Source organism: Thunnus maccoyii, chromosome 13 (genome assembly GCF_910596095.1).
Source record: "Thunnus maccoyii chromosome 13, fThuMac1.1, whole genome shotgun sequence".
Taxonomy (NCBI): Eukaryota; Metazoa; Chordata; class Actinopteri; order Scombriformes; family Scombridae; genus Thunnus; species Thunnus maccoyii.
This window is the reverse complement of record NC_056545.1, coordinates 23,268,007-23,293,104: the sequence shown is the minus strand read 5'-3', so window position 1 is coordinate 23,293,104 and position 25,098 is coordinate 23,268,007. Positions and strand designations below refer to the sequence as shown.

At 38.7% G+C, this 25,098-nt stretch overlaps 1 protein-coding gene across 1 annotated transcript in view; it reads right to left on the bottom strand.

The window, feature by feature from the left end:
• Positions 1-423: 423 nt before the first annotated feature.
• The window catches only part of LOC121909612 (seizure protein 6 homolog), an 88,622-nt gene continuing 63,947 nt past the window's right edge, over positions 424-25,098 (bottom strand). Inside the window, exons 4-16 of the mRNA XM_042430121.1 lie at positions 22,913-23,105; positions 14,909-15,094; positions 13,859-14,027; positions 13,221-13,387; positions 12,929-13,123; positions 11,937-12,075; positions 3,863-4,059; positions 2,842-3,036; positions 1,819-2,010; positions 1,173-1,367; positions 988-1,026; positions 778-886; positions 424-688 (exon numbers count right to left, since the gene is read on the bottom strand). Coding sequence (XP_042286055.1) covers positions 529-688; positions 778-886; positions 988-1,026; positions 1,173-1,367; positions 1,819-2,010; positions 2,842-3,036; positions 3,863-4,059; positions 11,937-12,075; positions 12,929-13,123; positions 13,221-13,387; positions 13,859-14,027; positions 14,909-15,094; positions 22,913-23,105 — 2,136 coding nt within the window. The 3' untranslated portion in view covers positions 424-528. The remainder of the gene's footprint in view (positions 689-777; positions 887-987; positions 1,027-1,172; positions 1,368-1,818; positions 2,011-2,841; positions 3,037-3,862; positions 4,060-11,936; positions 12,076-12,928; positions 13,124-13,220; positions 13,388-13,858; positions 14,028-14,908; positions 15,095-22,912; positions 23,106-25,098) is intronic.

The following is a 25,098-nucleotide window of genomic DNA, read 5'->3' as shown; positions in this document are numbered from 1 at the left end:
CCCGTCAAACAAAGTGCAGCCCGCTTTGATGCTACAGATATATAGAATTTATTCATTTAAAATAAGTAACATCTATGAATGATTAATACTCTATAAAAATATAACACCTCAATTGGTCACTAACCACACATAATTAAGTGTCATATGAGTTTTTACATTTAAGTTAATAAACTGCATCTTATCCAGAGCAGTGTAGACTAGTAAATGTGCATTTACACACCCGTTGTGATTGCAGCATGCAACTTGATACAATTAATATAACATATGTAAGTGATGACATACCACAATGTGAATGATGTACTAGTCTAACACGTCACTCTCTCTCCTCCAGGTGGATGAAGTATGGAAATCCGGAATGAAAAATGAGCTCTGACATCAGAGGACCTCAGATGTTGCTTATGAGCAACATCATTAGCTAAGACCACTTTGCTTACTGATGGGTGATATGGTGATGAAAGATGAGGTGGAGGGTGCCCTCTGCTGGTGAAACATGAGATGACGACAGGATGACGGCCAGATGGGAAAGGATCAGGACAGCACACTGGTGTTCTGTGAATCCACATCTTGCATGCTCATGACATCTGTACTTACTCCGCTCTCGTATACAGGGTTGTCGAAAGCTGACTCTTCTGTCATGTTGTCATATGGTGGTGAGGATGTTGGCATTCTGATAGACTTCCCTTGGAGTCTGGTCAAAGAGTAGAGAAACAGGGAACATCATGTACAGGCTCATTTGATTGTTAAAGTAATGTGTAAAGTTTTAATTTAACAGCTTACTTTGCAAAGTAGACATAAATCCCAATGACAACCACCAAGATGATTGCAGTTGGAATAAAAACAGCAAGGGCGATATTGGTTCCCTCCATGCTGTAATCCATATTAACAACTAGAAGGAGAGCACACACAAAAAAATATGAGAAAATATGAAATATGCACACAAAATAAATATTGATTTATTGATACTGCAGTCTTTTTAATACAACTCACCATCCAGCCTGCGTTCATTCACATATTGAGTTGAGGATGCTACAAAGAGACAAAGTACAAAGTGCAGTTCAGTCAGTGTTTGGCTCTGCATTCATTACACTTAAGTAAAAAATAAAAATAGTATTTCCAAATGTTGTGACAATTGTAAAATGTAAAGTTTGCTTCAGTGTGTAGAGATGATTTACCTCGACAGGCAGGGGGAGTACTGTTCCACTGTGACGGGTGTCCAGGGATGCAGTAGATGGTGGCCTCACCCTGCAGCTCATAGCCTGAGTGGCAGGAGAAGGTCAGCATCTCTCCTGCTTGGTAAAAGGCCTTTTCAGAGCTCTGTACACTGGTGGAGGCAGCACCAGGGTTCCTGCATGGCTCGTACTTTTCAGCTGAGGGGACGCACAGTCAGGACAATATCTCATGTTACAAAAATAATCATATGTGTCTTTTTTTAACAGTAGAAAAACACTGACAACACATAAAGACATACGCATAAAACACTCCATGTCAGTGAGAATTAGGGGCCAATTCATTTGTATGTTGAAATTATGGGGGCATGAAGTGGCAAAAATCAACCAAAATTATAACTGACACCTTAAAAATGGTTTTACATTTACTATATATAATAAAATCTAAATAATTCAATTGTGTGTATTAATTAAAGTTTGTCACCAAATAAATAAAATAGCAGAAAATGAACAGATGTTTAAATCATACAATAATAATAACCTTTATTTATATTGCACTTTTAAAAAACAAGTTTATGAGTTTATATAGGTACATGCATACAATATGTGTGTGTTTCTGACTTGTGTGACTTGTGTGACTTGTGTGACTTACGGACACACTTGGGCAGCCTCTCGCTCCACTTAGGTGTGGCTGAATCTCGGTTGTAGCAGGTGAGGAGGCTGTTGCCCGATAAGATGTAGCCTTTATTACAGATAAACTGCACCGTCGATCCAACAGCGAAGCGGCTGCCCATGATCACCTTACGACTGTGCTCCACATTGCCAGGGTCCTGACATGTCATAACTAGTGCAGCACAAAAACAAATGACGATAATCATATATGTCTTATTTATATATCTTTTGCAGTAAAAGTGGTAGAGTAATAAATAATATATATATATTTTAACAGACAAAAATATACGGTTATTACTAGAGGAAGTAAACAAAACAACAAAAAAGGTTGTAATGGTTGTTGTAAGCACACTTACTGAGAAGGATTTTAAGTTAACAAAATTACAAGCACTACTACTAAGTCATAAGTCAGTGCTATGTCAAATGCTACCAAGTGCATTTGACAGCTAGAATGAGGTCACAAGATGATGGACACTACAGTTTTTAAGGGCCTGATGCCTGATGCTTTACAATTGAAAAGTATTTTTTCCTCTCCCTGTATATCATCAACCTCCATCCCATACCAGTGAGTTTTAATACAGTATTTAGTGTATTTATAAAACTGTATTTATGTGCAGTTTGCTTCTTATTTGAGTAACTGATCAGACACTTCAATCTCTCCTCTATGTAAAAATCTCTCATCATTAATTAATCCTTATGTGTTTCCTTGTAATATACTGTATATAGAAACTGCAAAGTGGGCTGTCATTCTAAGAGTTCACAAGGTTACCAGATGATTTTGCTTACATCGTACACAGCTTATCTGAAAACTGGTGACTCACATAACATGTGCAGATTATATTCACTTATCCAATCAGATTTTCATTATATGATCTAGTCTGTTCACTGTGACATGTGTTGCACTTACCTGTGAGACAAAGGATTTTGAAAACACAGTATATATGAGGTCTCATTCGCTATCCCTGTGTGATCAAACAGAGAAAATACTAGTGCTTCCTCTCACCTTCCTCGCATCTCGGCACATCACCGCTCCAAGAGAGATCCCACTGGCACATGAGGATCTCGGAGCCTACCAGCTCATATCCAGGGTAGCACTGATAGGTGATGACGGTGCCGTGGATGAGATCAGGGTGGGATGTGCTCTTCCAGCCGTTGGTGATCTCCGGCAGCTCAGAGCAGGTGTCGTTCCTCGGCACCTCTGTTAGTGTTGGAGCATTTGGTGTTGTGTTGGTGGGAGAGAGGAGGGAGGAGAGACAGAGTGGGAAATGGAAAATGAATAATTACAGATATGAAGAAATGGATACAGCGAGTATAGATATACTTAAATGTTAAATTCCCTTGTATGATGCATTTTTGATTTTCATTTTTGTACAGGACCTAGATTGTAAAGGGAGATATGATGAGAAAACCCCATGTAACAGCTTCCTCTGTAGAGAATACAACTGTAAAACGTTCTGTTCTGTGTACTAAACAGCAGTGGTTTGGGAAGATAAATGTAAATAGAGGCTTGTGATGTTTGCTGGGAGGAACACAGCATGTGGTTTGGCACCAGTCAATCTGTGCCTCACTAACTGCAGCATACATGGCCAAGAACACAAAGCAGTGGGAAAAACCAGCTGATGTTGAAGTGTACCCTATTATTGTGTTTCTGTGTTTGTTGTTATCGAATCCGGTGCACCTGGGATAAGCCAGAAGACAGATAGACAGAGGCACAGCAAGAGAAAGAGAGAAAGAGGCAAAGAGACAGATAGACTTTTTTTTCTAATTGGTTACCTGCTGGCATCTAGGTATGAGTAACATTTTATATTCCATGGTTGTTACCATTTCTGATATTCCTAACTTCTAGCTTGGTTTCTTGCCAGTCTTGCACAGGGAATTTCACACTAAAACCGCAGCATACATAGATTTCTAGAAAACTATGGATTGCAATTTACCAGAGATGAAAATTAGGTCGTTTTATTATTATTGTTATTTTTTAAATCATTTTATCAATTAAAAAAAAAAACAATAAACCACAGTCTTACCAAAGAAGTGGACCACAAAGCCATTATTATAGCCATAGATGTTAGTGGCGGGATCTGACTGAAACTGAATGGTGACATCAGCCATGGATGTATAGAGCTTGAAGTGTGGCCGTGTGCCGCTGTATTGACCCAGGATGTTGGCTGTCAGGTCATCACCATCATAGAAGGTCAGGAGGTCGTTTTTACCCACATGGAGCCTGGGAGGAACATAAAAACTGGCTTAATTTCTACAATACTAATGATATGAATGAAGATTACTGCTATACAGATTACCATGTAGCTGTGGTTATGCGATGTGTTAGCTGTGTGTTATGCTCAGAGCCTAAACAGTTAAGTGACCGGCATCTTCTGATGAAAGCAAAAGCTGATGACATAAGGGAATGTCAGCAGTACGTGGAAAATTTAAATTCTGTTTATATCAGATGGATCGAATGTGAAGTAAACACTAAATAATTCAGGATTTATGTCTCTTCGCCCCACACATTGATCTCATGAATATGTAGTAAAGTGTATCTGCAAATATGAGCAAAATATATGGAGGAATAATGTAAAGGAACCCTCAGTTTTTACAAATAATGCTTTAAGGTACTTAGACCTGCATAAAAAAAGAAGCAATACAGTACATGTCACCCAGGATTATAGAAAAATAATATAATAATAATAATAATAATAATAAGGATGAAAGGCCTCAGAAAGGGAGTAAATATCCAATAAAATAATCTAAATGTTGCCTAGTACATTGTAATTTAGTTTATTTGGTTTGACAGAACCTCTGCTGTCATTGATTAACGTAAGAATACATTGACCTTTTCCATTTGGAAATTCATATGTCCTTGCTCTTTTTACAGAGCATCAGTAAAGCTTGACATTTATTCAAAGACAGGGGATGGAGAATTATGGAAAAAAATAATAAGCCACTGAAGTTGTAGTTCCTGCTGATTTAATAAGCAGGCGAAACTAGTTCTTATGGGGCTTAAGGCAGGTGTCAAAATAGTTGTGCAGACTGGTTGTATGATTGTTTTGAATTAATACTAACAAACTGTGTACAGTAATAGTAATAGTAACAATAATAATAGCACCACACCATTCTTCAAACACATCATAGGAGCAATGCTTTTGTAGCTATGAATTACCCGTCCACCAGTGCATAAGCTCTTCATCACCATTTACTGTGCATGATCAAGCAACCTATCAAGGTCAAAAACTATTTTAGGGAAACCAGTGTTTTTCCAAAGTGTAACAGATAACGATCCTCGTAGCTTTCCTCCCATTGTTTTGCACAATTTGCATTAATGCAAATTGCAAGTTGCAATGCCTGAAAATCATATTTCCGGCTTATCTCAGCTGTAGTTGTGATCAAACCTCCCTGGTCTCAAATAATCTGCCATTTTTTCTATATTTGTCTTTCTCTGTCATTGATTTACTTTAGCAAAAACATCCATGTTGTCATCACTCTAGTATTGAGCTAGGATCTTTTTAATGATAAATGTTTAAATTGCTGATAGTTGAGGTCAAACTTAAGAACAAGTCAAAATATTTAACAAACACATTTTTGATCAGAGACAATTTGTCATTTCCAGATGAAAGAACAGCATGCAAATGCACTCCCAGCAGGGTCACAGGTAGACATCAGAAAGATGCGGTCTTTGTATTAATCATAAAAGTCAAAATATGAGCACATATTGTCTTGTTCAGGACAGGAAAAAAACACATATCACCTGAGAGACAAATATAGAATGAAGGGCAGGAGATTCAAATAAATGAGGTCACAAGGCAATCAACATGAACACAGAAACAGACTTTGTAGAGAGGTCATATTTTCAAGAAAGCTCAAACATCCATAATACTGTATGTCCTAATTCTAGGAACCAACTAACACAAAATAGAAAATCAGAGTAAAAATGACCAAGTAGAAAGTTTGCATACATTTAAATTAAGCTAAAAATCTGCACCTAATGCAATATTTAAAGTTAAATAACATTTATGAAAAGATTTGTTTAAAATATTCTTTGACATATATAGGTGTCAGTATAGTATAAATAGAAATGTACAGAGCAAGTTGAAAAAAGACAAGAATGTTTGTTATTGTCTTCAGAGTTAATGTACAGAGAGACAGCAACCCATCAGTTGGCTGTGAACTCATAAAGACATTATGGAGTCTGATGTCAAATTCTACTTTCTATACAAATACATTTCCAGCATTCTCAGATTACCCATCAGAGCCCATTAGATTAGACCACTAAACCTTAGATTTGAATATGCAGAGAACAAATAAACGTATTTAATTCAATTGTAGCTTTGTTGGAACAAACATAGGAATCTGTGATGGGGCCACATTATCAGGGATTGACAGAGTTTTATGATGATAGAAAGAAACAAATGACCTGTGTCTGTTTCCCGCTCCTCAATCTCTTATCAACAACTTCCCCCCCAGAATTTCTCACCTCCTTCCACATGACCTCTGAGTAGAAACAAGAAGAAGTTAAACTCATCAGGATGCACCCACTGTTTGTCCTCTATCATTAAATAAAAACATAGTATGCCTGCTGACCATTTAGCAAAAACATGCGCAAGCATAACTTAAAATGCTTAAAATATATTTGCAGTGCTGTTTTGTGGTGAACTCCAATGATTAAAATAATGTAAAAAACTGATTATTAGTTTTTTTTTTAATAATAATCCTATATTATGTTAACAATCAGCATTAACCAATAACTTATGGATCCACAAGATGTATATTCATGGAGCACTATTCAAGAAGTAACAATTGTCAAACAAAACATGACTAAAATGAGTGGATTCCACTCTCTGCTTGTGCAGTGTGCCGGTGGTGGAACAAAACTAAATTCCAGCCTCTCCTGAAAAACACAAATAATAGATGCCAGCTGCATGAATGAGAGTGAAATGAGGTGCTGAGTGACAAGGTACTCCCTCCCTGTTAGTTGGACAGCTATAGGGACAATTTATATGTCCATATTCTCTAACAATCAGGCACTGTGAATAGAAGTGACAGGAATAACAACGCCAGTTTTCCATTTCCAAACCGCCATGAGAACACTCTTGCATATATAAAAGTAACAACTCTTAAAATCACATTTGTTAAAAAGCGTTTAAAAAATAGTTTCCACATAGCGCTTACATTCAATAGGCTACTACATATGTATTTGTGTAACCCCTTATTTGACACATACTCCATGGATAAGATTCACTCTGATACACACTTTGTGGTTGTATGGAATGACGGACAAAGGACTTGGTGTTATTAGTAGTAGGACTTGTAATATCTGGACTGCAGGTTCACATCCTCCTGCAGAGCTAGACAGACAGAGACTCATCTTATTCAGTCTTGTCACAATAAAACAGTGTCCATCAGTGGAGTCTACAGAGGGGCACTGCAGCCAAATTGTTTGCATCTTTTTCTATCTCCACATCTCACGCCTCACCTCTATTCAAGCTCCATCCTCCACCTGCTGCCCATGTCAACAAGACTTTCCACCTTATCATTGCACTGTATTTCATTTTATCAGCTCCCAAAGGTGTTGCTGCATTCAGACTACCCTAGAAGGAGTGATATGGATCTGTCAGCCAGCAATCTCGCCATGTGATTACCTCCAGTCTCTGCATTTCATCAAATTCAACACAAAAATGCAGCACTGCTCCATTTTGTTACATACTTTACAGGATTTCTCTAAAGGGCCACGTTGGGGCCAAGTACCTGCTCATAATTGCTTGCTTATCTCTTCTACTCCAAATGAAAACATCTTTTTGTTCTTTCACATGGATCTAGTTCTTAATTTCACTACTTTTATTGTAATCTGTACATTGCTGTATGTTAACACCAAAACCTGTATTCTTTTAGCTCGTTTCACTCACCTGGTATGGTGATAGAGCTCAATAGCAGTGGTGTGGGTCTTCATTCTCCCCTGATAACCATATACCACAGATTTTTTTGCACTCAATAGCAAAATCTGCTCTCAGTTTTTTTATTATCTTTTCATAAATCAAAGCAGCTCTCAACACTCTGTCTGATGTCCACCTTAAAATTGACATTACAAGGCAGATTTTCTTGGCAAAAACGTACATCTACAATAGCTATTTCACAAGTGACAACACCACATTGGCTCCCGGTCAAGAATTTTAGTCTGATGTTAGACGAGATGCAAGGCCAACACTGCAGCCACATCCGAAAACATCAGATTTATAGTTGACAGTGTTAGCAAATCACACGCTTCCCCACTTGACACACTGTAACCTTTCCTTCTGTCTGGGTTCCTGAATAGTCTCCCAAGTCACTCTAACTCATCAAAAATGCTGCAGTCAACCTTGATTTTAAATTTTCCCACTGAGCCCCATCTATTCGCTCTACTGCCTACTTGAAGTGTATTCAAAACCTTAGTGACAACACAGAAGAATGCCAAACGAACAGTGCCTTCAGTCCAGACTTGCACAGGACTCTGTAGTGAGTCACAACAGGCCATTCAGCTGCCCTCTCTGCAGCAAACTGGCAATCACTCCACCCAAATGTCATCCCACCTGGCTCCTTTTTTAATGGTTTCCCCTCCAGTCATTTCCTTTCGTGTGTTGCAAACTGACGTTCTAAAGAATACGTTGACTGCTGCAATACTTGTTTTATTCTTGAAAACAAATGCATTTAAATTAAACTTGCTGTGACAGCCACTCCATGTTGCTAAGTGTCTAAAATAAGTATGTTTTGGCAGGCAGTCAGACAATCAAACAAGCAGCTCAACAGTTATGGTTAATGGTTGAAATCAGTCTTGAACATGGTTTACTGGAAAGGATGCAAATGCACAAAACCTTTCAGTCAGTGTTTAAATGAAAGGCTATACTTGTTTAGAGATGTCTTATTTGATTAAATATCTCATTCAACCGACATGGCTTGGGTGGGTGTGCTAAGTTCCAAGGGATTGTTTGAAAAAGGAAAACTCTTCTGCATATTAATGGCACCAGCTCAATTCTGTAGATGAGGGAATGACAGCAGTGCTTTGTACTAGCCTCTAGGCACTTTGTCACCTTACGGTTGTGCCATGCTGACCTGTCAAGTCTAAAAAACATAGCAAATCTCCAGTAACTCAACAGAATGGAAATTGCTTTCAACGGAATGTCAAACTTTCAAACGCCAACCTTCTACATCTTCTCATACACATATTGTCATATGAATTTTTCCGTTCAGTGAAAAAAACGTTATCTGTTCAAATAAAAATAACCATTTAGTGTCCAGGCAGCTACGTACTCCAGCATAACTGAGCTTGCTGATAGTATGTAATGCCCAGAGTCTCCACAAGAGGACTCTATAAACCCAGTGTGTCTACTCAAAAAAGTCTCAACAGTTTACAGTGTTCAACAGATTTTCTCACCATGTTATATTGTGAAACGTATTTCTAGATACAGTATACTCTGAATGCTAAGGTACACATGTATGCTGTGTACAACAGGTGGGGATATCAGCTCTAACCTTGTGTCTCCATCTCTTGCTCGAGCCATGCTCCACGCTAATTAGCAAAGAGCCAGCCCTCCTGTTTGGCCTAAATTAATTAATCAGTCCTCATTATGCACACTGCTCCTCTGTAATTGCCAGCACAGGCACAGTGATGAATGATAATACAGAAAACATTCTCATTAATGTGGAAAAGTGTGTGCCCACCCTTATAATGAGACAGCACTCATCCACAAGAGCTGTTGTCGCTTCAACATGCAGAACAGGTACACACAAATAAACACACTTTCACACAAATTACATGTTGACCGAGCCTTTAGGAATGCTACTCTCAAGATGAGCAGACCAGACATGAGGGTAATGGGGGCCTCTGCAGGGATCAGACGAGGTGTGTGTTTCTACTGCCATGAAGGCCATGCATGATCAACCTTGAGATAAACTAGAGCCAGCCAAAGCACCATTCATTTACAGCGAGCGGCCTCATGTGGCTCAGATTAAAACAAATTTAAGGCTGGCACAATTTAAAAAGAGGTCTCTGAATGAAAATCAATTTACCTCAAATCAAACTTGTTTACTTCTGCATGTAGAAAAAAAATCCCCTCTGATCTTTTTTACCCTAGGTGCACTGGTTGACTTTCAACATCAGACATTTATCACTGAGTCTTAATCTTCAACTAAAGAACAGGGAGGCAAGCAGGGTCACACAAACCCCCATGTGTGGCTCTCAGACATTGCGTATTATTGGTATCGTCTGATGCCATTATTCCCTTTGATCTGTGACTCATATTTGAGTGATGGCTCATATCTCAGTGCCTGTAAGCCGCAGAGATAAAAGTTTGGAGCATTATGTGCATCATGGCCATGCAGCAGCATACAAAACTGAGCCAGAACAGAAACTATCCGCCCATCCACCAAACCCTCTGTTGACTCTATGCCACAGCCAAGCCTACTGAGTTGGGAGAGAGTCCTTGGTTCTATTTTATTCTTGATCAGTATACTTTGGATTTAATTCAGCAACATTTAAAGATCTCCTCCAGACATGTTTTTGAGATATATAAAATTACCGTACTCTGCTTTTAAAAATAAAACAAAAACCAAATTATCCTTAAAATCCCTAAAATTTCATATCCACCTTCTCCCTCACTGAAAAATCCAGAATCTATGAATATGCAAATCTTTTTTTCATTTCAAAAGTTTAACTGCTGGACACAAAATGTATCCTACTTTACCGAAAAGTCAATTCTCAGTGCTGGAGGCTTCAAGTTTCCACATCATACTTGTGTAAATTGCATACTGGACCACGATTAGCTTCCAAACTAGCTGTGATCACACAAATCCTACACATTGGTACACTCAGATTTAAGGTGAGCTCAGACAAACTTTCAGCAGATGAATGTGAGAACAGTCTTCTAGTGTCAAACTCTGCACATACATCGTTCTGCACAGTGAAGCTCAAACGTCCAACTGAGGTACACACATTTTTGAGCAGAGGGGGTGACTTAAAATAACAAAAACAAAAGAGAATCTCACCATATGCCAAAACATTCTGTGCTCATTGGTGGTGTTAAGAAGAATATGTTTTCTCACTCTGTTGTTTGGTCACACCAACATGTGAAGTTGAGAAGACGGTGCAGCTGAGATATGCATGGTTAAACCTTGTAATTTCACCAAACTTCTCTGAAATATATGAATGAATAATGTATTTAGAAAATCAAACCTAGCATTGAAGGGTGAAAATACATGCATGCATAAATGACCACTATGACCAATAGCTTACAATAGCCTCTCTTTGAGATTGTCAGTGACTATTTTTCTACCACCTCTGGCTGTATTCCCACTGGTTTAATTTTAACCTCCCTGCTCCCTATTGTGTGCAAGTGCTTCAGGCAGTAACACCAATCACTTATGCTGTATTTTTTTGTGCTCTCTATAGGATGAATGTTCATGAAAATAAATCTGTATAAGAAAAGCAGAAAAATATGCGGATTCTAATGCATACACTTTAAAAAAATGCAGTGTAACATGAAGGAAACAAGGATGATGTGATTCACACTTAAGAGCAATAACTCAGATGAGAGAGCAGGTGTGTGTGGTGGAGATGACGTTCATATAGTATAGTGAGTGGTGAGTATCGGTGAAGGAGAAACAGAATGTGCCTGTATTTGTGTGTGCATGTGTCTCTTCTGACATCCGTGTGCATGTGTGTTGAATGTGTGTTGAATTACAGTTGGGAAGGCTGGATAAGTGGCTCAGAGTAGTTCACTGCCAGAGCATATTCATTTCAAAGCCAACTCTGAGACACACACCAGGGAAGTGGGAGCAGGGAGGCTTACTGGCTAATCTGGTCAGAGAGCGAGCTGGAAGCAACACAGAATTCTTAATGTAGAGGATGAAAAAAAATCTAATTAGTGACTGCAACCAGAGAAACACTTCCCCGTGTCCATGTCGTAGTGTGTCTATGTGAGTAAGAGGAAAAAATAAGAAAGGGAGAGAAAGAAACCAAGAGTGCATGTGCTGTGTGTCTGGAGATGCAGTGTTTTACATCTCGAAGTCAATCTGACCTCCTCTCTGACCTCCCTGTGTGATTTTCTAGTCTTACACCTGGGTGCAGTCACTTACACTTGGATATCAAGCATGATCCTCTTGTCCTCTTCCACATGGATGCCCCAGATGCAGTCCTGCCCCTTGTCATAGGCCTCAGGCCAATTAGGAGACAACACCACACCGGCGGAATCTGTGATCTCCCCACTGCACACAGCTGCAACATACACAGACACCCCAGGTTGAGAAACATGTATTGTAACTGATCTCAAAACAGACAAATTTAAATCAAAATCAATGTAACATGTAAATTTAAAAAAAAGATGTTCAAATATTAATCGTGCAATTTACACAATGTGTATGTATATGTTGATATATGAGCTACTATGTGACTTGATAGGATGGGGCCGTGGTAAAGCTTAGTGCTTAAAAAAACTGAAATTGAGTGAGCAGGCTCCTTGACATGAACCTTGTAAAACTGCCTACTACCACTGAACCAAATGGTGACCATGACCCAGAGGAGCAGAAGTTAAATTTTCTCATATCTAGCTTTACTAGAGAGCTTTTCAATTTCACTGTGTGGCAAAATGACCATGCAGCCAACAAAGTCAGAAAGAGCAAGGTCAGCGTGTCATGTGTGGGACGACTGTTAGAGAATGAGAGGAAAGGTTCAGGGGTAAACTGTTACTTAGTATGGTATGTCGTCTATGTAATGTGGCAGTGTTCAGCTAAGGCTAGCTATTGTATGCCTCTAATCCTAGGCACTTCTAAAAATCTTCCCTTCAAGTGGGTTATATTAACACATATTAAAATAAGCAATTGTTATAATTTTAAGAGAAAATTTATCAAGGATCAGAGTAAGGCAGCTTGAGAGGATATAGTTAACTGCTAGTGGTCCTTGATGTTTGAATAAAAATACTTCACAAGCTCCTGCAATGAATAAGCATACAATGAAAGTCTTGGGTCCTCAGGTCAGTCATATTTGCTCTTTTTTCTCCAGTGGAGTATACATTTTTAAAAAAGATTTAATGTCTCAGAATTACTCGAGCAAATGAAATAAGTTGACTCACCCCTACAGGCTGGCTCGGTCTCATTCCACTGTGGGTTTTGCACGTCCACGCACTCAATCACTACGGAGCCTTGCTCCAGCGTGTAGCCTGGGTCACATGAGAATTCAACTACTGCACCCACACTGTAGGTGGAGTCACTGCTGCTGAAGTTGCCATACTTCACAAATGGCTCGTAGCACATCCCTTTTGCAAAAGCTGAGGACACAAAAAGAAATGGCATCATGCATAAGTGATGAGATATAGTATATTCCTTTATATTAGCACACTCTTGCAATCTGCATAATAAACCTGCCTTCGTATCTAATGGCTGCACCAGTGGAGGTCATTGTCCCATCTGTGGTGAATTCTACAAACAGGTAACGTCCAGTGCTGACCACACCCTCATTGGGCAAATACTCCACCTCATAGGAGTCGTACACAGGGGGAGAGTCTATGTTGTTGCCGTTCTTAATCAGCAGCCTAAAAACACATACACAGAAAGAAGAAAGATAGATTAAAAAGAGATGTGAGTGAGAAGTAAGAGAAGCATAAAAGCTGCTCACTGTTCCAGTGGTGGCTGTAATAACATGTGATAACATTCTCCGCCACTCCGTAATGAGGTGAATGGCCATGTGTGACGATAGCCATGTGGATCAGTAGTTACTGAAGAAGAATGTAATGCAATTGCTGTTTCCTACCACTCACCTCCATAGTCAATTCATTCGCATGATAGAGCACTGTTAAAGTATTAAAATGATAAAAAGGTCCTTTCAAATTCATCTGTCACTCCCTAAAGATTTGGATTATTTATAGCTCTATCTACAGTCATAATGTAATTCAGAAGATGAGTTTAAAGCTTGGTGCCGTCTATTAGCTGAATACGCACAAAAATTCACACACTGTCTCTTACTTTACATTCTAAATGTGTTTGATTTTGTGTGAGATTGCCACCTGTCATCATCCTCTGCCAGAGCCACCTTCTCAAAGTGAATATGAAGCCGGTGGCCTTCAGGCGCCTCCAGGACCCAGTGGCACGTCAGATTGTTGCTGTAGTTGCCAGGAAATCCAGGAGAGACGATCCGGCCATAGGTGGCATTTTTTATCATTCCTCCACAGGATGCTATATGAATGTGAGAGAAAGGCGAGAAAGGAGACAGAGTTAGAAGGTAGGACTAAATGAGAAAAGTAACGGCACCAAAAGTCCCTGTCTGAGCATAGATTGCATCAGGATCCAGTGGACTGTGGCTGGGCAACACTGGGCAGCTCACCTAGGTCTAAAAGTGTGTGACTGTGTGTGATGGACTTGTAAAAGGAACAGCAAAACAGCAGCAGTAACACTATCAGTTCAGAGCAGCTGCAGGCAGGAATGGAGAAAGGCTGGGACTGGCAGATGAGCGTTTACCAGCAGGAGAAGGATAGTCATGCGGCCCAATTCTAATTAAGGCAGCCAGGTCCAATGGCCTTGTTTTGCCCTGTCTCCAAAGAATAGCTCCCTGTGCTGCTAATCACATGCAAACACACTCATTTGGCCTCGGCGTGTAACTAATCAACTCAATGGGAGACAACCCATTGAAAGCTTTCGTTAATCAAAATCACCTGTATTGTAATGGAAAATAGGCAAAAGGGGCTTACAATATACCTCTAATATACTTCTAATTTGTCAGATTCTAAATAATTTGAAAACTATTTAAAACATGTATTTGTAAAACACTTGAACAAATTTAATTAAAAAAACAAGTTTGCTTTAGTAGTTTGTCCCCAGTCACAGTTACAACAAGGTAATTGAGTACAAAAACAGAAATTAAATCATAAACAAACAGGTAGCCAACATCCAAATTAACCTGAAGATATAAGGAGACCTACAGTATAAGTGCGATTTGGTTTGTGTAATTTTTTTTACACAAACGTTTGAGCTGTTTTGTTGTTGCAGTTCAAGAAGGGGCTACCTCATTGCCCTGAACTGCCCTTAGTGTTAATGGCAAAGAACCAGATTCATCTTACCCACACATCGGGGCTCCTTTCCACTCCAGTAAGGTGTAGTTGCATTGCGACAGGTGAGCATTTTGGGACCCTGCAACCTGTAGCCGGTGAAACAGTGGAAGTAGGCTTCTCCGCCAGCATGGAGGTGCGTCACAGAAACCTCTCCACCAGCAGGCTCTTTGGGGAATGTACAGCTTAGCACAAAGGCTAGAAAGAAGGCAAAGGCGTTAGTTTAATTTATTACAGTATAATGTGGTATTTTTGGCATCTCTGTGGCTGGTAACTAGCCAACATATCTACTGAAATGCATTATAATAATGTTCAGTGACTTGCCTTGAGGAAGACTAATGTGCTAATTAGGCTGTGTAAATGTAATGTCAGAAAATTATATTTAAATGTATTATAGCTGCTGTGGTATGTCCAATGAATAATCTTTGATGCCCAAGATGTTACGTAGTACTGATCATTTAAAAAGTGACGGCATGTTAATGCTATAATGCAAATGCAATTACATCCAAATGCAGTTAATTAATTTGCTAATGATCAGCTCTGTAATGAAAGTGCAAATACTTCTATACATATTTGAATACATATATGACCTTATGATGAAACACTTAAACAGAACAGAACAACACAATTTTAAATATTCGTTAACCAGTCTGAGGCCTGAGGGAGATTTTCAGTGTAAAAACAAACTTAAGTTTCTAGATGAATAATATCCCTGGACTTGACGTTTCATTTGAATATGCATAATCAAATCCTGGAAAAAAAAGTCAATTTCTGGCCAAAACAAAGAGTCAACAATGTTAACTGGCTCCACAACATAAGCCTCTGTGTCCTGCATTGTGTATAACCCCTGCTGCTTTGTTGCATTGTTGACCATATTGTCTCCCCTCCAAACCAGTGCTGAGCAAGTGGTAGACATTTAGATATAAATGGGGAAACAAAAATACACATTTCACCAATATTTGTGCAAAGAAATCGGGTACAACGTTTTAACTCTGTCTCTGCCGTCTTGTTTTTCACATACACACATTCATTTCCTGGAGACTTATCCTAACCACTACTTGCCTAACCCTTACTCTATCCTTAACATAACCCTTAACTTACCTTAATTTTAAACCAAGTCTTCACCCTAAAATCAATGATTTACATTGAGGGGACTTGCTTTTTGTCCCCATAAGGGAGACAAATCCCTGCAACATTACTGTGTAAACAGATTTACATCCCCACAACATATCTGGTCCACACATTCAGGGATGCTTTTTAATCCACCTTCAACTTTGTTTCTAAACACTTCAGCTCTTAATTAATTGCAGTTTACCAGTTACATACAGTATGCAAATGTACAGAGATATGCAGCAGAACAGTAATTAACATCACTACGTGGTCCGGTGCAAATACTTTGACAAATGGAAATGTTGCTGATCAGTTGAATATCGTAGTGGGCCCATAGTGTGATAGCTTGAAGAGGAATTGCCAATGTAGTGGTTGCTAAAGAGTCGTGATTCCAGCAGGGTAAGATCAATGTCCCTGGACTTGCTTTGCATTGTTGTCCTGTCCCTGTTTTTAAATAAATGCTGTAGGACGGGATGAAGTTCACATGGATAATGGAGGGAGCAAACCAAGTCTGTAATGGAAGCTATTAAACAACCTTCTCTTCCCGTCTAATAACCACACTGTTCTACCTCATTAGTGTAGGCACTTTAATGACCAGACTAAAACTTTTTTTAAACTTCTGGCAATGTGTGAACAACAGAACAAGCAACATAATTGGACCCACTATGGGTTGTGATACAATGACGGCATTTTGTGCAGCCACAAAATACAAAAATCTTTTAAAAGCTACAGACTTACTCAAACTTTGCAAGTTGCACATCATGTTTCAGCTTAATGGACTGTACGCAAAGCTTAAATAAGAGCTAATAGAAGGAGAAAACAACAAAGCGAAGGGCATATTGGAGGACCTGTAAGCGTAAAAATTATATTTGCAGTCTTAAAAGCAATTATGATAATAATCAGGCATGGTCCATGTAGTGTAAACACCTTAATCTACTTATGTTAATATGATTAAGGTTATTTGGTGTTTACAGAATTACAACATGGACTACTGCATTTTTCAGCTACATAGCTGAAGGGCTGTTTGGTTTGAGCCTTGCTTAGTTGTTACTGCTTTCTATTTTTGCTTACACCCAGATTTTGTTGCTTGATTCCTATCATATTGAACATTACAGAACTGTATCATAAATCACTGCCATGTGCATTTCTATATGCATGAATAAAGGAGGGAAAATGGCAACATCTGATCCACATATACTGTTAATATTTGCTAAGGGTATTGACAGTAACTTCACTATATTATTTTTCAGGTGTTGATTACATGCCTGACCCAATCTAAATTGTCCTGATAAAGTAAACATCAACTAAAACATTTGTTAATATATTTTGGAACAGGTTCCATAGTAAAAGGGTTAAGAGCCCGGACTCTTAACATCATATATTTAGAGCTGGTGCATTCGCCACATGTAGAAAGGGAAAGCTAACAGGTTAGTAGATAGGCAGACTTGTTGGTTCACACACGGATACTTCAGTAAATTTGGGTTTAGAAGTCTTTGCCTGCACAGATGCTGAGTAAGTGGAGGTTAAACAGCACAAAAAAAGATGAGACATTCTATAGCAAGCTGGATTTGAAGTGCTTTCATTACAGCCAGACATTTGTAGATGTACAACAAAACTTTAGTGATGTGTCTAGCATTACCTTGAAGCTAAATTGGATATTCAATCTTTGAACTTGAACTCGAGGGAAAAATCCTAAACACATGATGGCCATAAAAGCTTGTGAAACTGCCCCCTATCTACAATGTTTTAATCTACTGACTTGGGTTTTTCTTTTATACAAGCCACTGGTTACCACCATAATGAAACAGGCCTTTCTCCTGCAGTAAATCAGTGAGCCACAGGGACGAGGTACACTGCCCCTGGGTCATCCATTCAATTCATAGTTTATCACTAGCTCCAATGAACCTAGTTATTGCCATTATCATAGCGGCATTTACATCCCCATTGAGCATGCAGTGGGAGAGCCAGAGGCAAAAATTGTGGAGCCAATTCCTGAAGTATTAAATTACGTGCTGCCTCCATTCCGGTAGATGTGGTGCTGGGCCATAAAGTCTGATTGTTTTGCTATTATAAATAATAGATCCACTGCACAGGCACCCAGGAAGATTAGCTGATGGTACTGTGGAGCCACAGGAAACAGCTGTGGCGCTTATGTCTTTAGTTATCGTTTCCTTGTAGAGGAGAAGAAAACTGTCACACTGGCGATACTCAGGTAAAATCTTCAGTTCTACAACAAGACTAGTATGATCCAGCATTGCATGTCTAATTTCAGCTTTATTAGAGAGACTGAAATTGGAAAAGATCATCCACGACATATGTGTATTACCAAAAACATTTTTTGTACATCTAAGGAAGTCACAGTTACAGTACTTGTGAAACTACTATGCAAAATTTCTCTGAAATCTGAATTATAGTTTATAATAGTATTATAATGAATCCCTATGTAAAAGGGGCAAAATATTTTGTATAAAACACTATGAGACACTGCATTTCAGTTATCACCCCACTGTGATCACAGGTCAAATCAAGGAAACATTACTGCCATATGTGCTACAGTATCTCACACTGATTACCTGTGGGTGACACATATTGTTTGTATTAAAATCAGTGTCCTTAAAAAGATAAGAAAGAGGAAAAGAAAGCAGAAAGCCTTTGCGATTTAAATAGCATAGTTTCAAGTTAGACAGTTGTTTTATATGTAGCTTGTCATAGCCAATATATAATCACAAGGCATCTGAACATGGGTCATTTTTTTTTAACTTTACTTTTGTCATTTTACACTTGTTCTCAGGGGTTCAAAAGGCGCATGTCTTGTCTTATTTTCTTTATTTCTCTCTGTTGCTCACCTGTGCAACAGCTATTGATTTGTAGCCTAATAGCTCTTTTGAAATATAAAATATTTCTGTTTATCCTGCTTCCTCAGCTATCTGACATTCAAGTGGTTTGTGTCCTTGTTTAAGGTAATGAACCACGAATCTGTATTTTGGATCCATAATGAGTTATGATTTCTTCAGCCTTCTTTTTAAAGATGCTTAAGATCAACTTCTGGAAATCATTTAAAGAGAGAAAACATTTCCTTTTATTCTGTATGCACATTTTTCATTCATCTGAGTACTTCAAATAGAGAATTCTGGTCTCCAACCAATATTGGACAAATATTGTTGACTAGGGCACAATAGATGAACTGAGGAAGCCAGAAAGTTAACTATCAAATAAAATGTTTTTCCATTCAAGCCTAATAAACTTGTATTTAAAGTGTTGTATCACTTCAGGTAGACAGCTGGAATGTGATCAAACTTGGCAAGGTGGGGGCAGGAGATAATGAAATATTGTGACAGAACATAGCACAAACAATGATTGCAGTGTCAATTGTTGTTACTATATTTAATGACAGTGCTATTGGCAGAATATTATCCACGATGAGTTACATCTACATTTAGACGGTAAAATGTGTTTCCAGGGAGAACAATTCCTGTGCTGATGACTAGTCATCTCTCATCAGTTGTTATTGTTTTGATATAAAAGCAGTTGTAAAGCGGTTAGCAGGTGACTTGTGATAGTGTGACTGTCACTGTATCCAAGCCTCATGTCCTGGCTGTGCACCAAAGGATTACCTTTCACAGAAAGATCAATAGTGTTGTCTCTGGGAAAGTGATTCAGTTGTAAAAAGCCAGACCATAGTTCTGCCATGATGTGCCCTATTGATATTTATGTGGTTGGGTTAAAAACTCGATTTTAATGGTCATTTACTCAATAAAGCCTATTAAAGAGAAATAACTTTGGACTAGAGACAGCATCTCATTAATGCTACTGAGAGTTGTGGCACACGGTGGATTATACTGCCAGTGGCAGAGGTCCTCTGGCCACCTCACTTGTCAACACAGCTTATTAGTAACAGCCGATCAATAATCTCTGTAGAACATCAGTGCCATTGGCAATGCCACTGATTTATGCTCTATGTACTTCATAAAATCTTGAAATGACAATTTTTAGCTCACCTCTTTGTTAAGAGGTCAGATATGATGGCAACAATATATCCATCAACTGAATAACGAGAGGTAGTTATTCAATTCATCACAACTTAAGTTCAATAAAGCAACTTTTTAATTGTAGGGATCTAGGCCTAGGGTTGTCCACATTTGCATGTGCAGTGTTAAATTCAATTATCAGCACTTACAATGCTCATGCATACAAATGATATTCCTTTTTAAATAAATGACAATATTCCTTGACCTCCCTGTTAAAGGTCAGAATATCACTTCAGTAATATTTTCTGCCAACTAACTTAACTCTTTTGCATGCAAGCTCTCTAATTAACCCAATACTATGCTTCAGAATGGCAGAAATCTCACTTCTGTGTTTAGTTTGCTAGTCTGGCTGCCGCTAGCAGGATAAAGTATCCTCGCAAAATGCTGTCAGGCACTGTCGCACATGAATTAGGCTTTGGGAGTTAAAATTGCAGCATATCCTTTTATTACAAAAAAGCAAGTTGATCCATTTTTATATTGCATTCTGTATAAAACCAAGAATATCTGTGCCATGTCACATGAAAGTGCTGTCATTATAATATACTAGATAAAATAGTCAGGCCTGGATTTGTCCCAGAATTTCAAAAAAGTCAAATTTCTATTACCTCTTTATGGCTCTCCAGGGTGATGGCTTGGACTTGGACAACAGCTCATGCATAACTGTCTATGTCACTAATAAACCTGCCACTTAAGTATTTTGTAATTGTCTATATCATTGCAATAACAATAAGTATTAATAAGTATTAGTATTTTGGATTTATAGAGCCTAATAAGTCATAACTTCTAAATTGCGATTTTAATTATTTTCATAGCAAAATGAGTTAATTTTGTGGAAACCTGAATACTAAAAAGATAAATGTTATTTCACCGGCAAATAACACTGATTATGTGCATATAGAGTTATTTATTCTTAGGATTATTTAATTCATGTTATATGTTGTGCATTGTTAGTTGCATGTATGGATGTAATTTTTTTCTGTGTACTGCACTGCAGCTGCAGTAGTTGTCTCTGCATATTATTGTTGAATGGACAATGAAGACATTAATACCCTCTGTTCTATGTAGATGCAGATATGTGCATGTGTGTTTATTGAGGAACATCTTAGGAGAAGGATATACAAGGGAAGTGGTGCATCAACCCCCCCCCCCGTGCCCCACACTCCAGCTCCCTGTTGTCTACATATAAACAGTAAAACACACTGCTAATGTTATAGAGACATCCATCAGTCTGCCATCGCAGGCAGAGCCAACACTGTAGCAGATATTAATTACCCTGAGCTTGGATCCATCTCTCCACAGTTCTGTCTCCTTCTCCACGCTTGTCCAATCACATTTCTCTCAGCCCATTATAAAAGGACAAGGTGATACTCTGGCTTACCGAGGAGAGGAACACAAATTGAAATATTTTCTGTCTCCAATACGTGTAGTCTTCTAGAAGTCTGCTCAATGCATTTTTTTTCTCATTAGTGTAAATGTGATTTGAAATTTGATATCAGTTGTTGTTGTAAGGGCACAGGAATACCTACTGTAGCACTGTCAGACACAACAGGATCTAGCAGTAAATTTAGCCGTGATGTGTATTTGGGTTGAGGCCAAACTGAGCAAACCCGCAATAGGTACAATACTTGGATGGATAGATTGATATAGTGTTTATTTTAACAGCACAAAATAGTCAAAGAAATGGTACAGGGTGTCTATCTACACTCATCAATAAACCTGGAAAAACATACATTTTCCACAGAATTATGCTGGGTAGGATTTATTATTTTCTCCTCTACTGAAATGCAAAGAAGAGAAGTGAAGGAGAAAAGTACACATACTGACAGTATAATACATTTAAACTATTTGTCACCATCTGCTCCATCTATGCATCACCCTGTATGATCTGCACTGACCCCACGCTGTCATCATTCAGCCTGACCACACAGCGATATTCACACATCCAACAGCGATGGGCTGATTTATCTCACGTCAGCGGCACTGTTTTGATGGTTGCTTTCATTTTAGAGCTGATGAAAGTGCCACAGTAATGTGGTGGAATGAATGTTTTGTCCACCAGCTTCCACCATCAACTCAAATCGATGGGGCATGTAATTGGTGGCCACTTTGTGAGATTGCTAAGATAAACAGACAGTGTTGTGGACATGGAAGATCGATGTCACGCATATAACAAGCAAGAGAGGAATTTATGGGCCATCATATTCACCAACAGCATACGGTAACTATTTCTCCTGATAGGTTTTTCTGCTGCCACACTCTCTTGTTGTTACTATTTGAACACATTTACTGTAATTATTAATTCTGCTTATTTTTAATCTATGCAGAGGACAACTGCATTCAGTGCTCACAAAAATAGCTTGAATATGTAAATTCCCCTAGCAAGCTATCCTCCTGCACTTCTGACCTACTCACTAATTTCTTGAGTGCTTGACTGCTTGATTGCTTGATTCATTGATTGATTGATTGATTGACTGACAACTTCACAATGGATGCCACACACAGTGCATGACAGCGAGGTCGCCTTTGAGAACATCAGCAGTTTTAGAAATGCTTCACACATGCTTGTGCTTCACACAATTTCCTTTTGGGGAAGAGTGGAAACATACATACCCAAAAAAAAGAGAGAAAAATGTTATGAACAGTGTGGGGAAATAGTTAGTAGGGGGGGAAAGCCTGTACACTTCACGGGGCTTATGAATGTGTTATTTTGTATCTGTAAATTACGGTAAGCTCGACAGTCAATATTTAAGAATAGAGCATTGTGTAAGAATGAGACCTTGTTACTACTTTTTTGTTGTAACATGGTCAAACCCTAAGCTGAGCAATTGTTGGATTAATTTATGGTGAACATACTATAGTTAGCATAGTAATGGCTCACCTTGGTAATGCAGCAGGAGGAATCCGGAGTTGTGCTGTTGGTCACTACGAAAACGGATGGAGATCTGGTTGCTCCAGCTGCGTAGTACAAGGCCCCGCATCAAGACTGACTCATTGGCAAGGATGAAGGATTCTCGGCCACCCGTATCCTCTACTGTCACCTGTTCTCCCTCCAACACACTCACATTTAGCACCTAAAAAAAAGAGAAGAGGCAATATGATTACACATACAGTAGGTTTTATTGCCCTACCTTAGTGCATCATGTACAGTATGAAGTCATGCTAGCAAATGGTTCACTGACTGACTTACCCTTTGCAAAGAATCTCTATAGACCAACACATTGCACATAGAATAACAGTCAGTGAATTGTGCTTTTAGCACTGTGAGGATGGACACATTTATTTCTATTTACCCTCATCATTTCATTTTAACATAAAACAAAAAATTACATTGCGCACAGGCCTGTTGACTTCTGACGTCTCAGTTCACACCAGATGAGGTCTTAATTCAGCCCCATCACTGCTGCATTTCCATTTAAAGCCAAGTTTACTCGAATTACGTTGCTCTGAAAAAAATGGGTCACTTCAGTGGCGGACTCAGGCTGTCTGAGGAGCAGGGGCAAAAAAATATAAAGGGCACCTGAAACATTCAACAGCCATCAACAGAAAACAACAATGCATGTTTGGTAAAAAGGCTACATCGCCTATTAAGATTAACATGTTATATGTTGACTCTGAATGTAAGGAAAACAACACCTCTGTTTTAAAAAGGATTTACTTTTTAAACATTTACTTTGCAAACTTCTCTGTAATAAAATACAGGGAATGGGTAATGTTTTAAATGTTTATTTCTCAAACACAAGTAGAAACATGGAACCGGTCTTGTCAGGGAAGCGAGAGGCAAGATTGGTGAGATAAAAGGAGGCCATGAGTTTGTGAATATTAATGACCTTGTTATGGTCAGTTGGGAAATGTCCCTCTGAATGAACAGCAGAAGATCTGAGATCCTTCCTCTCCACATCTGTTTCTAAGCTGATCAGCTTCAATTTGGAGAATGATCGCTCAACTGATGCAGTTGTCACTGGCAATGTCAATGTGGCATTTATTCTGAGGAGTTTTGTCAGCTTTGGAAAAACTGTGTCCACATAATTTTCTTTAAGACACTTAAGCATAGCTTGGATGTTGCTGGTATGGAGAGCATAGGAAGAGTGGAACACCCTCAGTTCAGTGACAGTACTGTCTCCCTACATGTCATAGAAGTGGAAAATATCCTTGAAAGATTAGGCAGCTTCATCATGCCTTTCCAGTTACTTGGGGCATTAAAGGACTGACATACAGCACTAGAACTGCACTAGCCCTCTTGCCTCTCATGTCATGTATGATTTTACCCCTGCCAAGGCAGATGTTTTCACTCCGCTCTGTTTGTTTGCCTGTTAGCAGTTACTCATAAGGTTCCCTTGCAGATTTCATTAGTTTCATGACAGGATATATTTTTTAAAACTTTTTGACATGCCAAGACAGAGGTTTAAATTCTAATGGGCATCCCATCTAATTGCTAATGGCTAATGCAAATCTACCTCTATATCTGTCATCTCCTCCCTTGCTGCCTCTAGCTGCATTTTGCAGATTCCTTTATATTGTGTTCAATTTTCTGTCTTTTCTTGACATTCTGTAATCATAGGGTAACCCATTGCTAATCTCACTCTCTACAAGTACAAGTTAATCCAAGCTAAAGGGCTGTAAACGCATTTTGAATAAATAATACTCTAATGATTTCCTATGTGATTTTATTACACCACAAGGCTGATTTCCAGTTCGTACCAAATATTTAGTATAGAAATGGTCAAGTACATATCTAGCTAGTTAGCTACTATCAGTCTAACATATTGTTTGGCATGTTTTACAGCTTTGAACAGGCCTACATATAAAACCAACTTAGAAAATACAGTCTACACACATTAGTAATGCATAGTTAATACAATTTAATGTATACCCTTATTTCAACTACAAAAAGCCTTGCTATGTTACCTACCTCACAAATTGCCGTAGGATCAAGGTTACAGCTTAGACTGCACTCCTAATGCACTTTCCTTATGGTCAGCCTACATAAAGCATACATTATTTCTAACATAATGGGCAGTCTACTCCATCATAAGGGCATCTTATAGGGCATACTATCTCATACTC